Source organism: Notamacropus eugenii, chromosome 3, assembly GCF_028372415.1.
Source record: "Notamacropus eugenii isolate mMacEug1 chromosome 3, mMacEug1.pri_v2, whole genome shotgun sequence".
In the NCBI taxonomy this organism is placed as follows: Eukaryota; Metazoa; Chordata; class Mammalia; order Diprotodontia; family Macropodidae; genus Notamacropus; species Notamacropus eugenii.
This window is the reverse complement of record NC_092874.1, coordinates 83,338,118-83,353,915: the sequence shown is the minus strand read 5'-3', so window position 1 is coordinate 83,353,915 and position 15,798 is coordinate 83,338,118. Positions and strand designations below refer to the sequence as shown.

The 15,798-nt window shown below is 42.0% G+C and overlaps 1 protein-coding gene across 9 annotated transcripts in view; it reads right to left on the bottom strand.

The window, feature by feature from the left end:
• The window catches only part of DIP2C (disco interacting protein 2 homolog C), a 585,449-nt gene extending 572,301 nt beyond the window's left edge, over window positions 1-13,148 (bottom strand). For all 9 annotated transcript variants that reach the window (XM_072650057.1, XM_072650058.1, XM_072650062.1 and 6 more), the window contains exon 1: window positions 13,026-13,148. In XM_072650057.1, coding sequence (XP_072506158.1) covers window positions 13,026-13,110 — 85 coding nt within the window. In that variant the 5' untranslated portion in view covers window positions 13,111-13,148. The remainder of the gene's footprint in view (window positions 1-13,025) is intronic.
• Window positions 13,149-15,798: the final 2,650 nt, after the last annotated feature.

The window sequence follows — 15,798 nt, the reverse complement described above, 5'->3', positions numbered from 1 at the left end:
GGGTCTAGTTACAAGTGCAGGGAAATTCTTCCTTAGGAGGGAAAGAGAAAGATCTCCCAAGGAGGCAAAGATCTTACAATAAGAGATTGGAAGTAGAAGTATAAGTGGGGAAAGAGGGGGAGGGGAGAGCGGAGAGAGGAGAAGCGGAGCCTTCTGTCCTGTCCGCTCCGCGCCCCTCCCGCCTAAGAGAGCTTTCAGGCTTTCCTGATCCTACTTAAACTCTCCAGCAGCATAGTTTGCATCTGAATACCGTGCTGTTAGATAACAATAGTGTGCCCGGATCCGGGACAATCTCGAGGGCGGGGAGAGCTCTCTCCCATCACATTTCTCACGGGAAGAGGCGGAAATACACGAGATAGCTCGGTTCACCTCGATTCCCAGTCGTTTCCTGGGGGGGGCCTCGTGAGAACTCTAAGATTTAGAAGTTCCCACCTTTACCCGCCCGAGACTGTCCACCTGGAATTGAGCTTCCATCCCCAGCAAAATATAACGGGTTGGACGAGAGGATCCCTTAGGTCCCTTCTAACTTTCAAATTCTTTGAATCTTTGATTTAATAAATAGGGTTCTAAATATGTGATTTCCATAGATATTGATTATAAAATATGATGCAAATAAGTGGAAGTAAGGACATACCTACTTACTAAGATACTCCTTACTTCCACTTATTTGGGCCAGGAAAGCCAGAAGTCAATCATTCTTGAACTCTCCCTAGCGACACCTGCTCACAGGTAAGAGAACCAAAGGCAGGTACTCATTCTCAAGGCTCTGCTCATGGATTCTCTCTAATCTAACCAGGACAAAGACTTCTTGGGATTGGAGGGAAAGCTTTAAACATGTCCCAGGCTATCAGCAAACAGTCAGTGTTCATAAGCTACATGCCAGTTCCCAAGGCAGTTAGTAATGAGAACTGATATCCAGTTCAAGCTTTCCCAAGAGACCAGCAATCATCAGCTGACAAGTCACAGCAAGGGAGCACACATATGCATTTTCTAGTTTAAGGACAGTCCTGCAGCAGCAAATAGGACAGGGCTTTTATTCATAAACCAATGAGTCAGAAGAATGAGTAAATAAATGAATGAATGAAAAAATATTTATTAAGTCCTTCCTACGTGCCAAGTCCTGTTCTAAACACTGGAGATAAATTAAAAAGTGAAGATAGCCCTTGCTATCAAAGACCTCAGTTTTAATAGGAGGAAACAATACATTAAAGAAGTGAGAGACAAGGAGGAGTATTTTAATTTGAAAAGTTGTGGGAATATTGAGTGAATGGAACCACAGAGAAATAGAGATGTGTGCACCTCCTAGTATCTATGGCATCACTGCATTAAAGTTCTCGAATTGTAAAGAGAGAAAAGGAGGGGAAGGACATTAGACAACTGCAAAGGCACAGGCAACCCTTCCAAGAGTCTTAAAGCCTGACTACAGCTTGATTTTTTTTCTGTTCATAGACACCTGAAAAATCATGCCTAGGGATGTGTGAGATGCCTGTTGGAGATGGATGGGCAGCAACTAAGGGAGTACCTAATGGGAAGGAAGTGGTAACGCTACCAGATTGCTAGGAACAACATGAAGTTCCTAGTCATACAATCATCCAGGGGAAAGGACCAAAAATCCTTGCAAGCAAAAACAAAACAAAATAATAATTAAGAAAAAAAAAACACCCTTGAATGAAAAAAAATCACCTCACAAACTGATCTGGGCACCACAAGTCATATACGTAAGAAACATTGTATTGAAACCTACCATCTTGGAAACCCTGAAATAAATCTGTCCGATCTTAAAATATTTGGTAAACTGAAATGCCCAGTTCAGACAAAAGTATGGCCTAAAAACAACTCTAAACAAGAAATGTAAAAAGAATACTTAAGAGTGTTTTGTTAGCCTATGTGTAGTTATAACAAATGAGGAGGGGAAAGGTCATGAGCATTTATAGAACACCTACTATGTGCCAGGCAATATTCTAAGCACTTTATAAATATCTCATTTGATACTCACAACAATACTGTAATGTAGTTGCTCTTATTATGTCTATTCTACAGTTAAAGAAACTGAGGCATACAGGGATTAAGTGACTTGCCCAGCATCATACAGCTAATAAGTATCTGAATTTACATTTGAATTCAGATCATCTTGACTCAATGTTCAAGGCTCAATTGACTGGACTACCTAGCTGCCCCCAAATATTAACCACTATCTACTAGTAAGATAAAAGGTAACATCTCCTATATGCCATCCTACTAATAAGAGTTGTATCCAAAATCTTGCTATAAACTGCAACACACCTAAAATTACTATTTTTTGTTTGGGGCTAATTTAGGAAAATATCATTTTCCCCAAATAGACTGCCATCTCTTCCACCTCCCCTGGGATTGCGAAGTGTGCTGTCTGGTACCTAAGAAAGGCTTTGTGGAAATGACTTCAACTGCAACATTACTATTTGAGGGAGGTATGTTCCCCATACTTTTCATTGCTGCAGAAAGGCAGCCCTCAAAGCTTCTAAGTTTGAGCAGGAAGACCAAATGTGAAAATAGAAGTGAAAGAGATTTGCAAGCTTTCCCTGAAATACTGACAAAATGAAGGAATCTGAATAAACCTTGCAAGCAGGTGGGGGAGGGGCATCTGAAGCATTTAGCCCATCCTCTCCCTAAAAGAGGGCTACTTTTCCTGGCATTTCACAGGTACCCAGACTGCCTACCTAACCTTGGGAAACCACCTTGAACGGTAGCCCAGGCTCTCCATGCATTCAAATATAAGTCAGTAGAGTGACGTGGCAACCAAAAGAGTTCACTCTTGGGCTGCATTCATAGAAACTTGGCATTGAGAATAAGGAAGGTCATGATCCTACTGTACTCTGCCATGGTCAGACCACAACTGGAATACTATCTTCACTTCTGGATCCCAGATTTTAGGGAGGACACTGATAAACTGGAGCACAGCAAATGGACAAGAGGCTTTGGCACCATGACCAGTTGAAAAAACTGGGGATGTTTAGCCTGGAGACAACTTAGAGACGTCATAATAGCTATCTTCATGTACTTGAAAGACTGTCATATGAAAGGATAGACTTATGCCACTTGGCCTCAGAGAGCAGAAGTAGAAGTAATTGGTGAAAGCTGAAGAGGAGGTGATTTCAGTTGCCCACTCCCCACTACCAGCCACACACCCCCTCCCCTACCCGCCACATACACATACTTCCTAAGAATTAGAGCTGACCAAAAGTAAAATGAACTGCTTTGAAAAGTACTGAGTTTCCCCCTGTCAGAAGGTATTCAAAGGAGGCTGGAAACTACTTGTCAAAAATAGAATGGAGGTACGTTTTGTTCAGACATAGACAGATCTCTGGGATTCCTTCCAAACCTAAGACTCTTCACATCTATGAAATGGCTCACTCTCTTCAAATAAATGGAAACCTAGAGGCAGAAAGCTAAAATTTCTTTAACAACATACATTTTTGTAACTGAATGGAAAACAAATAATTGTCTCATCTCAACCCTGGTTTGCAACACTAATTATACCAAGGGTACCACAAAATTCTTTACCCCCAAAAAAAGTTAACTTTAATTCAATCTTTTAAAATATCTAATACAGAAAAGAAGGAACATACAGAGTGTTTAGAGGAAAAGAATGAATGCCATGGACTTGGACAAAAGACATTCAAAAAGTTGTTACTCTACGTACAATGCTTTCAACTAACACTATGTTTAAACTATGCTAAACCTACTAATTAATTAGGTAAATTCAACCTCCAGCCCTATTCCCAAAAGAAAAAGATCAAAGTAACTACATGACTGAACTGATGAGTCAAGTCCATCACAAGAATAAAACGTCTACCTGTATTGGGATCTTGTAAGGCTGCCCTCCCAGCTGCCAATGTGAATGGTTTCAGGAATGCATGTTCACAAAGCTAAGGGCAGAGACCACTGAGCCTTTTAATTATGTCCCAGAAAGAGTTTCCTGATCTGATAAGCAGTCAGTGACTTAAAATCAGCATTCTAAAAGGGGGAAAGTCTATTCAGAACTCACCCAGAACCCACAGTCTTGAGGACCTTTATTTTGTCTGTCTGATTTATAGACTCATCCACAAAAAACTTCAACGAAGAACTCCTTGCCTTTATAATTCATAGACAACACAAACAGTAACCTAGGTTACACTTCCAGATGCCCAAAGATAAGGGAGACAAATCATCACCAGTGAGAGGATGGCATCTTTCAATCTGCTATGCTCAGAAAAATATCAAGTGGCACTCTCATATCTCAGTCTTATTCTATACTATTCCTAAAACTCCCAGACCTTCGGAGAACTGAATATTCCTGCAATGGTAGCCAGATCTATCTTCATTAGCATCAAGAACAAATACTGACTGAGTCAGGCTGTGTACACAAGGACCCTGGGATACAACAAAATCATCGTCATCATCATCTAGAAGTTGGGTGGTAAAGTGTATAAATTGTCAAGCCTGGAATCAGGAAGAGCTGAGTTCAAATCCAGCCTCAGACATTTAGTGGTTGTGTGATCCTGGGCAAGTCACTTAGCCCTGTTTGCCCTAGTTTCCTCATCTATAAAATGAGCTAGAGAAGGAAATGGCAAATCATTCCTGTATCTTTGACAAGAAAACACCAAATGAGGTCACAAAGAGTCAGACATGACTGAAACAACTGAAAAACAAAACTTCCTCATCTCTTTAAGGTTGCTTTAAGGTTGGCAAAGTGCTTTATTTTTCATCTTACCGTCAAAAATAACCCTTTCTAGCAGGAGCTATCACCATCTTTATTTTTATATTTGAGGTAACTGAGGCTGAGAGGAATAAGTAATTCCTCCAGAATCACAAAACTAGTAAGCACCTGAGGTCAGATTGATACCTGACTCCAAATCTGGCAACTCTATGCACTATGTTGTCTCATTGCCCAAAAACACAAAACAGGTTTTGTCTACTCAGTTAGATAGTGTGTTTTTAAGCAGTAAGATGGCATAGTAGAGAGAGTGGCCAGAGTAGACCAGAGTTACACACTTGGTAATTCTAATTCCAGTCTCCTTGAGTGCTAGTTCAGCAATCTGTTCACTTTGTCATACTACTTTTCTATTAAAAGGGGGACACACATACACACACTCATTCTATATAGGATAAATGGATCCTGTAAGATTTTTTTCCCAATTCCAAACCATTCACAGTATGAAATACTAAAACATATATACACAAATGTACATGCAATATTAGTCCTTTAAAGTACTATGGCAGACAGTAGTAAATAATAGAAAGGGAATTTAAGTTGCTTGAAGGTTCATCTCACCAACATGACTGGCTTTGAGGAGATCAAGGGTTTGAACTGTTACTACCCTTCCAATGTATGTCTTCTCTCCCCAAATAAATTGAGGTTCTTGAGGGCAGGGACCATGGGTTGTTCCTCTTTGTGCACCCCTGGTAACTAGCCCAGTGTTATAAATGTGTTGAAAGAATGAACTTAAATAATTGCTCTTTTGGGGAAGAAATGTTTTTGTTTCTCTGTGGTACAGTATGTGTCTGTCTAACTGTCTTACAGAAGAGCTAGAAGAGAAGCCCACAGTACTTCTTATCCATTTACTCATTTAGAGATCACTTAGAAGTACTTCTTATATGCAGGGGGAATTCAAAGATGGCAAACACTTGTCCCTGCCCTTAAGACACTCGTGATCAAGGAGGGAAGATGAGACTTACACAAATTATAACATAAGGCATGTGGGATATAAACAAAATACGCTAAGGCTTCATAGGTGGGGGTAGAGAATTAGGTAGAGTTTCATGGAGGAAGTGTTGTTTGAGTTTGAGAAAGCAGAGATAGATCAAAAGAAATAATATTTGTAAAGCACTTAGCACAGAACCTAGCACACAGTAATTGCTATATAAATGCTACTTATTATCATTATCATTATCATTACTTCAAAGATAGAATCTTCTCTTCTATAAAGGTACCAACATAAATTAAGGGGGAAAAGCGGTGAGCCCAACTAAGCTATTGCCTTGGTAAAAAGTGCCAAACAAAAGCAACATAAGATGAAACTTGTTTGGCTGGAACTGTTGCTAAGAGGGCAGTACAGAGAACCAGAGGTAGCCAACATTGATGAGGCACTGAGCTGAACACCATGGTCCAAAGCCTTCTACCAATTCAGGGCCTACTGTTCAGGATCTCAAGTTCTGCACCTACGGCAAGTGCAAAATAAGATGCCAGATTGGGAAAAGAATAGCTCAGAAAGTAGCCAGAGAAAAGTAGGAACAAGGGGGACAGAGAAACACAGGAACGGAAGAGTAAAGGACAAAAAAAACCAAACCGCAACACTGAAAGCTGGAGCACATGGAAGGGTGTAGGAAAGGCATGGAAAAAACAGTACTGTGCAGAGTCAGCCAGCCGGGGACAGAAAACAGGCACAAAAACAAAGGCAAAAGGGATCAGACATAGAAACATCAAGAGATGCACAGAGAAATACAGAAATTCTGAGACAAGGACAGAGATACTGAGATGAAGATGAAGAAAAAGAGGAGGAGAAAGAAGAAGAAAGGAGGAGGAGAAGAAAAAGAAGGAGGAGGAGGAGAAGGAGGAGGAGGAGAAGAAGAAGGAGGAGAAGGAGGAGGAGGAGAAGAAGAAGGAGGAGGAGGAGGAGGAGGAGGAGGAGAAGGAGGAGGAGGAGGAGGAGGAGGAGGAGAAGAAGAAGAAGAAGAAGAAGAAGAAGAAGAAGAAGAAGAAGAAGAAGAAAGTACATTTGAAAAACACTTGAGGAAATGATAAAAGATGGGATGCTGAAAGTGCACAGACAAGAAAAGTGAATGTGGAGCCCCAAGCAAGTCTGTCAACACAAGAGGAAATTGTGTGTGTGTGTGTATGTTAATCAGGGACCCCAAAATGTGACTTTCACATTAGGCAAAGACAAAATGCCGTTTCTCACATGCCAAGGGTAGTAACTTCCTTTGTTTCAGGCATAGGGACTAATGTTCAAAGTTAGACCAAATCAATGAAGGTTACAGTTTAAGATTTCTAAGGGGTGCCTGCACTCCAAATAGGGCAAACAGAACTAAAGGTGTAAGATTTGCATTTGAACATGGCTAATGATTTGAACTGCCAAGTCAGTTAATGGTATGTAACACTAAACCCAAGATTTTTTTCAATACTTTTCCTCTATACATCGAGGAGGAAAAAATCCATCAACACTACAAATGTTTCCCTGATTAAATTGCTGCTTAGGAAAATCAACTTTTTTTTAAAAGGGGAGATCAAATCATTGGGGGAGGGCATCAAGAAAAGGAGCTTTGGAAGACAGAAAACCATCTTACCCAGCAACTTCTCCCCTGAATTGTAACAAAAAATACAATCAAATTCATGATTTCAATGCAAAACCAAAATTTGTAGCAAATGTAAAAAAGAAAAGTGGAGATGTTAGAGACATATCATAATGATCAGATCTATAATCAAGTCAATTATATGTTACAGTAAATAATATTGACTAGCAGATCTCAGAAATTTTGGTGATTTAGTCTTCTTCAACATCTTCTCCAACCCCTTAGATAAATCTGACATCTGCAATTATTCACTAAAGGAAATAATGTTAAAATTCAGCCATTTTCATAGTTGACAACACAGGACTATTTCCTAAGTCCTTTACATATCACAGTTGCATTTTTATAAACATAAAAATACTGGATGTAACTATATTTTAAATTCATGCACAAAAGTATTCCATCTCATTGTGCATAACCCCTGACAGACTGTTATTATGTGACTTTTTTTTCACAAAGCTCTAACAAAGTAAACAAGTCTCAGTAACAATATTACCCAAGTCCCCCCTACGGGGAGTGGGTTTACTCCATCTCCTATGGAAAATAAACTCTCAATCCAGATTTTACAACAAATCATTAATTAGATACTGCTGGGAATTTTTTTTAAAGAAATTTTCCAGAAAGTAAATGATTCCCTTTCACTGATTTAAAAAAAACCCCAACAATAATAGCTCTGTAATTAGGAATGTAGACAGGAATAATTTATACAGGCAACTCAGAGCATGTTGTTGTGAAGTGGTACTGATGTTTAAATAAGGAAAAGGTGTCTCTCAATGTGCAATGAGACAGCAACAAACACTAATAACCTCTCTGGGTCTCCACCTCTGACTACTGCCCTGTGCTAATATTGTAAGAAGTGCTTTAAAAAAAAAAGTCTCTGCCACCTGTGTGACGAAGTCTTGGTGTTATAAAGGAATCGGCCTTCCTCATTCCTTGACCAGCAAAGAGAGGAACTGACATCTGCAATTCTCACATTATCCTAGGAAAACTACAAAGTTTTTAGGAACACTGCTGATCTTGGAAGCAATCTAACAGATGTCACCTGGATTAGTGACAATGGGTGGGATTATTTTATTTCTAATAATTTGCATTTCCAATAATTCAGTCCATAAACACTGGCTGACTGTACAGCATCCAATTTTATAGCATTTCCTGCCCCTCCAATAAAATGTATTCATCTTTTACAAAAATCCAAAAGCTTTCCATACATAATCTCAAACTATTTTGATATGCTTCAATAGAATCCAAATCTAATAACACTAATTCACACAATAATAATGCAAAGGAAAACAATAAGGAGATATCAGGATGCTCATCAAAGCAGCCACCACTTGCTTCTTTACAGGACTGAATGCAAAGCATGCTTCCCTCCTCTGGCAGAAAAGTGGCAGCCAACAGGTGGAGAATGAGACATACATCATCGGACCAGATCTGGGTTGTTGACTCTGTTTAACTACACTTATTTCCTAGAAGAGAAGGGGCTCTAGGGGAGCAATTTTTTAAAAAATTTTTTTAAAGGATCAATTAAACATTTTCTTAAAGTTCTTTATTATAAATTAACATTAACTTTATAGAGGTCCAGTAAAACTTTCAACCAAGTATACACATCAAAATATGGCTAAATTGAATTAATTTAATTAAAATATATCAAACTTTTGCTTCCTAGAACACAAATTTGAATGCAGACAGGTTATTCAGTCCTACATGTTAAACAAGGTATTATTATGTAAGAAAAAACAAGCTAGAAGAAACAAAATCTAGATTACTTAGCAGAGGAACTTTTAATCAGATGTACTTCAATCAGTTTCTAAGAGCTTCAGCAAACTGGGGGTGTGACAGTGGAGGAATTATTTTAGTGAGTGTTAGGGGGCAGCTATAAGTTGTGTAGCTAGGGGGGAACAGAAGGAGGAAGAAGGAATACACAAAATCCTAGCAATTAATCAAGTTTCAAAATGGAAAAATATCACTTTCAAAAGTAGAAATATTAGGAAGAAAGAAAGAAAGAATCCTGAATGAAAAACAGGCACAGAAAGCTGAGATAATAGCATTCTCAGTGGTATGGTTTAATCAGTCTGTCTCCCATTCAGTCCCAAGGACACTAACAGACCAAGATCCTTGGCCCCAAACCAGTGGATATATCCAGACATGCAGATGTGATGCTTTTAATGTCCACAGGAGAGGCTGCCAGCCGCATCTCCCCACAGAATGCTCTTGTATTTTGCTGACAACATTGTTCTACTGTGTGAGAAGGGCCTTGCTTTCCCCAGTGAGACGAAAGTACTGAAGCGATGTTGTAACAAACGCAGGGAAGAAAGAGGGGCTGGGAATGACCTGAGCTCTCCAGCCAAGAAATTAATCTACAACAGCCCGCCAAACAATGACCCAATAAACTCAAACTACATTTGAGTACAGTACACGACAGCACCAAATGAACAATGCAGACCAATAACAGCCAGACCGTAGCTGGATCCTGGAGTCTAGGAAGAGAATACAAAGACCAGCTGAGACTTTACCACAACTTTGAAAGCATTCTTCTAAAAATAAGCATATTCATGTCATCTGCTCAAAAGTAACTCCTTTTTTCTATTTTCTCTTGCCAGGCCCTGATGACTCTACAACTGTTCTTCCAAGGTTCTGACACTTCTACCAAATACAAAAACAAAGCTTTAAAAATTCCTCTCCCAAGGTATCCTGTTTGAAGATAAAAGTGAAAATATAATGTAATCTTGGACACCACGGAATTTAAATACACACTCAAGAAGCAAAAGTCCAATGTACTATGGGAGGCTTTGTAAGTACTACCGTTCTGATACACTGGATTCTTTGATTACCTCCAAGCTATCTTGGAAAACAAACTGGTTCATCTTATTTAATCCATTCAAACTGATCTATGAGGTCTAGGAAGAAAAATCATATGCAGTTCCAAATGGCCTTAAAGAACTCTGTATATAGCCTCCATAAATATGGTCAGCCTTCACATTGGAAGATGACACACCTGATGGGCATGGCTTCTCCTGTGTGGTAGGTATGGCTAAAGAGAACCGCATATAAACAGCAAGCCTCTGAATTTACTCTTCTCAAAACTTCAAGCCAACGCCTTGCTTGGGCTCACAGAGTAAGATCAATAATAAGGCTTTAAACATTTATATACTTGCATGTATACACACCCCTTATACAACCATGCTATAAAGGGTTCTTCAAAAAAATCAGAACAGGGTAAGTTCAGCTTAGCACAGTTCGGTTTCCTTCATCTGACTTTGCCATCCCCTACACAACTTTGCTGTGAGTAGAGAGTAAGAAGACCCTGAAGCTGATCTTGGGGGAGAGTTAGAGACTTTTTCATCTAACAGCAGGAATGCCTGAACACCAAGTGTGTGCAAAGTAACTATTTTCAAGGAGTTAGTCTATGGTACACATAACCTATAAATCACAGAGGCATTTCCCATACTTCACTACCAATCTCTGAACTAGTTAATACAAAAAAAGGAGAAAGCTATATACTAATTTTTTTAAAAAAGAGAGAAAGCTGTAGGCAGCAAGTAGACTGTGGTTGCTCCAGATCAGACACAAATGCCTTCACTTGGGGGGAAATGGGACAGATAGAGACAATTGTCTGAATTAATGATAAAAATTGGGATATAACAAATAGGGTCTGTTGACCTAATAAATAAACATACACTTTGGCCAATCAGACAATAAAAGAGACAAAGGTCAGGGTGAGGAAAGATTAAAAAAGAAAAGTAGAGAAGAGACAGAATGAGGACAAAATTAACAATATAAGCCTGTATAAAAATAAGTTGGTGTACAGATGTTTTTATACAGGGTTGTGCCAATGGCCTGAGTATATACTTCACATTCCATCCACCATACCATTAAATTTATCTCTGGTAACTGCATGGTGGACTTTATTTCCTGGACAAAAAAATCTTCTGAGAAATTCTAGTGACTGTCTGGTATAACAGCATGCAGTATTCACAATTGCTTCTCCAAATAATCAGAATATTGACTACTCAGCACATAGCCTAGGAAACATTCTTCCTCTCTTTTTAGGGGGCTGGTTAAATACACACTGCAGCAAATCAGATTTGAAATATGCAAGAGAAAATGGTCAGTGGAGCTCTGAAAGGGCAAGTTTGAACACACGCAATCTTCTATAGTTTGTCCGACCCTTCATCCTGAAAGTGTTAAAAAGGAAAATACAATGTCAACATCAGCTCCTCCCTGCTGATGAAAATTGGCATGAGGGAATTCATTTTCTGGCTGGAAGCCCTCATAAAACCGTTAGCAAAAAAAAAAAAAAAAGTTCAATAGCCCAAACTACTCCTATTTCAAAGATAAATCTGGGACAGGCGTCTGTATTTTTCTCCTCACATGTGTCCTTCCAGAAGTGGGGTAGTTGACCACTCAGAAAATGCATTTGTTGATATTAACACTTCTAAACTTTTATAATTTTTTTTTTGAGAAAGTGAACTAGACACTGCAAAACCCATGGAATCCTCCTGACATTTGAGCGCTTTCTACCACCATAACCAAAGAAATCGGTTGTTTTAAAAAAAATCATCCTAAGAAATCTTTAGTAAATCTGACACATTCTAAGTATGCCATTCAGAAAGTAACATCTTAAGCTTGGTTTGGGGGCAAAGGCTCTAAGGTTTTGCCACAGTCTTCACATTTAAAAAAAAAAGTCAGTAGTACTTTATCCCAGCAACTACTGCCCGGAACCAGGAAGCCCAGAAACATGCTAAGACATCAAATCCAAAACTCCAATGACTGCATAAAATAATTTCTCTAATCAAATGATCTTTTAAGGAATATAATAGTGCAGATCACATCATGCTTCCAGGAATGCACAGACGTTAACTTCAAGGGGATTGCGTGGATTTCACAAAAATAGTATTTCCTTGGCAGGACAGAAGTCCCTGCAAGCCCAGCCCCAAAGATTTTTCCATCTTCCGTAATGAAACGTACAAAGCTGGAGAAGCACAAACTGCGGCCAAAGCCTCTTCTTCGATCTCCTCCCTTCCTCCACCACCACTGTGGCAGGAGGCAGCAAGGAGAGGTGGAAATTAGTCAGAAGAAAGAACAGCCACTGAAAAGGTAGAGAACAGGAGGGGGGACTAGGGGAGAGGCGGTGTGTGGGGGTGCTCTACGCCATCAGCAATTGCAAATACACACCACCACACAATATTTTCAAAAGACTGTGACACCGTACCCCGAAACCAGCAGAAAGACAACACGTTCTCGGTCAGAGTCACCCAAGAGCCAAACGTTATCTGTGTGTGTGCGTGTGTGTGTATATGTGTGTGTGTGTGCCTTTGCCTCTCATTTCTCCTTCTGACAGATTCCCCCAATCCATTTACACCTACAGTAAATTCAGCAGAGCAAAGAAGCCCCTGAAACTGCACTGAACCCCGAACTGAAAACTGTGGGGGTGGGGAAGGAGAGGGGGGAAAAGACCCCTACCCCCTCCGCCCCCCCAAACCTCCTACACACACACACACACACACACACACACACACACACACTCTGGAAAATGTCACTTTCCAGCAACTGCCAATCCTCACAAGATGCACTGGAACAAGTCGCACGGAGTGAGCGGGAGGGGGCTGGGGGGAAGAAAGCAAAGGGGAAAATGTCATTTTCTTCCCCCTAGGCAAAAGGCGGAGAAGTAGGAAGAGGAAGGAGGAGAGGGAGGAGGCCGGGGCATTCACTGCATTTACCTTCCGATAGTTCCAGCTCCAGCTCGGCCAAGCGGGCTCTCACCTCCAGGGGCAAAGACATGCTTTCCAGGCTGCGGTCCGCCATGCTCGCCTAGGAGATTTCCACCCCCCACCCTCGCTCGCTCCCTCTTTCTCTCTTTGTTTGCAAGCGCTTTTTCCTCCTCCCGATGCAGTCCCTGCGCCGCTTCAGCAATGCACAGAGTAGGAGGAGGACGCCGGGGGAGGACGAGGAGTCACTGGAGAAGGGCTGGTGTGTGGGAGCAGCCGCGGCGGCAGGAGGAGGAGGAGGAAATGCAGGGATTTTTTTCTTTTTCTCCTCTCCCCCCTCCTCTCCTCCCTGACGGCTTCCTTCAGTGCAGCCCCGCCATGTCGGCCTCCCTCCGTCCGCAGGTCTTCTCGGCGGCGATCGGGGAGGGGGAGGTGGCCACCTCAGGTGACTTCCAAGGCGAGCCGCCCCCTCCCCGGCCCTCCCCCCCAGCCCAAGGCGCCGCCGGGCTCCGCGCTGTCCTGGCCTCGGCTCCCGGCTCCCTCTGGCTGCAGCCACCGCCCGGCTCTAGCTGGGCTGGGGCTGGGGCTGGAGCTGGGGCTGGGGCTGGGGCTGCGGCTCGGGCTCCGGCTCGGGCTCCGGCTCGCGTGGGCTTCCCCCGGGCTGCAGCGGCGGCGGCTGCTCCTGCTCGGGCTGCTGCTGCCTCTGCCGCTGGGAGAGCGTGGCTGTCACGTTCACGTGATTGTGTGTGTGAGTGAGTGTGTGAGTGAGTGTGTGTGTGTGAGCGCGCGCCCCGGCCTGATTGTGGGTGCGAGTGTGTGTGCGTGATTTGCTGTGTGTGTGCACGCATCTGCATCCATCCCCCAAGTGGGGTTGGTTCTCCCTAGGGGGTGCGCGCGAGCCAGAGGAGGAGGGAAGCCATCTAGAGAAAGAGTGGAATGCCTTGGGGGCCGGAGTTGGGGGAGGGGGGAGGGGGGCTGGAGGAGGGAACGTTCCCCCGGCTCTGGGTGCTGGAGCTGTGGGTCGAGAGGCTGCCTCTGACCCTCAGAGGCCCCAGCAGCCGGGGGCTTTGGGAAGACTGGAGAGTGAGCACCTCCAGCCCTCCTCCCCTCTGGCACAGCTGGTGCCAGCTAGAGACCAATCCCGATCTCCTTTAAAGATGACAAGAAAATGACATTCACAGCCCAGCCCTACTTATTTTCCCAAGTTCAATGCTAAAATTTAAAAAAAAAAAACAACCCGTGAGTCCGGTCCTTAAACTTGCATTTAAACTTTAAACTTGCCATCCCTCTCCTTTCCTCCACCCACCCCACCCCTTATTTGAGGGAACTATATATTCAAATGGATCCATCTTCTCATCTGTGTGAACGTTGCTTCTAATGATTAAGACTGCAATCCATCCCAAATGCCGCTCGTCCAAGTCTGCCGTCTAGGGAGGTCCCCCAAGTTCTGGAGGCCTACCTCAAGTTGTCCAGACGATGCCAACGGATCGCAGGCTGTCCATCAGTTCTCTCTGAAGCTTATAACATGTGACTAGCCTTTCTCTACTCCCTCCCCTCAGCTTTTCCAACCTTCTTTTTGGTGATTCTTTATTTGTAGTGAGTTATAACATGCCCCCATCCACCATATGTCTGTCTCTTGCCCTTTAGATGATTTTCAACTTCAATGCTTTGGGCTCCCCATTTTCTTTAGAATGATCCTTAACTAGTTATTTGGATATTTGTAATGTTCTGCATCTGAAACAAAAGCTGAAGACTGTATCCGGTTTTAATAAATTGTTTTAGAGCAATCTGAGCTGTAGTGAAAGGGCTTTGGTGACCATGGTTTCAGAGGGTTTCAGAAAAGGGAATCCTGCATTTTCTTAGTTTCCCCCCTACCTCTCCACCCACTCCTCTGTTCTGAGCTAGCCTCTCCTCCTATTCCTCTCTGTATTCTTCCTCACTGACCTTTCCAACTCCAGTGGCTTCAACTAACATCTCCATTTAATGGACATCTAAACCTGTCTCTCTTATCTGAGCCATTTCTCCCAAGCTCCAGTCATTTATTTCCAGTTGACTGGTGAAAATAGGTCCAGTGGTATGTCATCCCACTAACTTAAGTCTATCTCAAACTTACCATAGGACAGTGCACTTTGGGCTGGTATGTCATATCCCATAGTAGATCAAAAACTTCTCAAAGTCAAGACTATGCCTTACCTAATCTCACATTGAACACAGCACTGTGCATATGATAGATGCTTAATAAATGTTTGCTACTGATATTCCCAGACAAATCAGTTCCTTCTCCTAACTTTCATATTTTCACAACTGACTAAGGCTCTCATCTCTCACCCAAAATTTTAACCACATCACTCAGTCCTTCCAATTCTTTCTCCATCTCATCTCCCACATCTAACATCTACTTCCCATTTCCACTGCTACCACCTTAATAGCCCTCAACATCTAATTCCTGGACTAGTTCAAGATGCCCCCAGACAGGGTCACTCCTTCTTCAGTCCATCTTTCCCCATATTGCCAAATGAACCTTCCTGAAATACAGTTACAGTCATGCTGTTCCTTTGTTCAAAAGTCTTCCAAAGTATAATCCAACAGTTGAGGCATTAAAAGCTTGGGGACCTAGAAAGAATTAAATCTCTTCTCCCTACTGGCCACTTTCCCCACCTCCTAGGGACATCGAGAAAAGTATAGGGTGAATTTTTAAAGTCATATTGTTGGGGATAGAGGATCTTCTGACCTAACTCTTAACATATTTTTCTACACTGGAAATCTGGTTAAATTGAATGCTAGG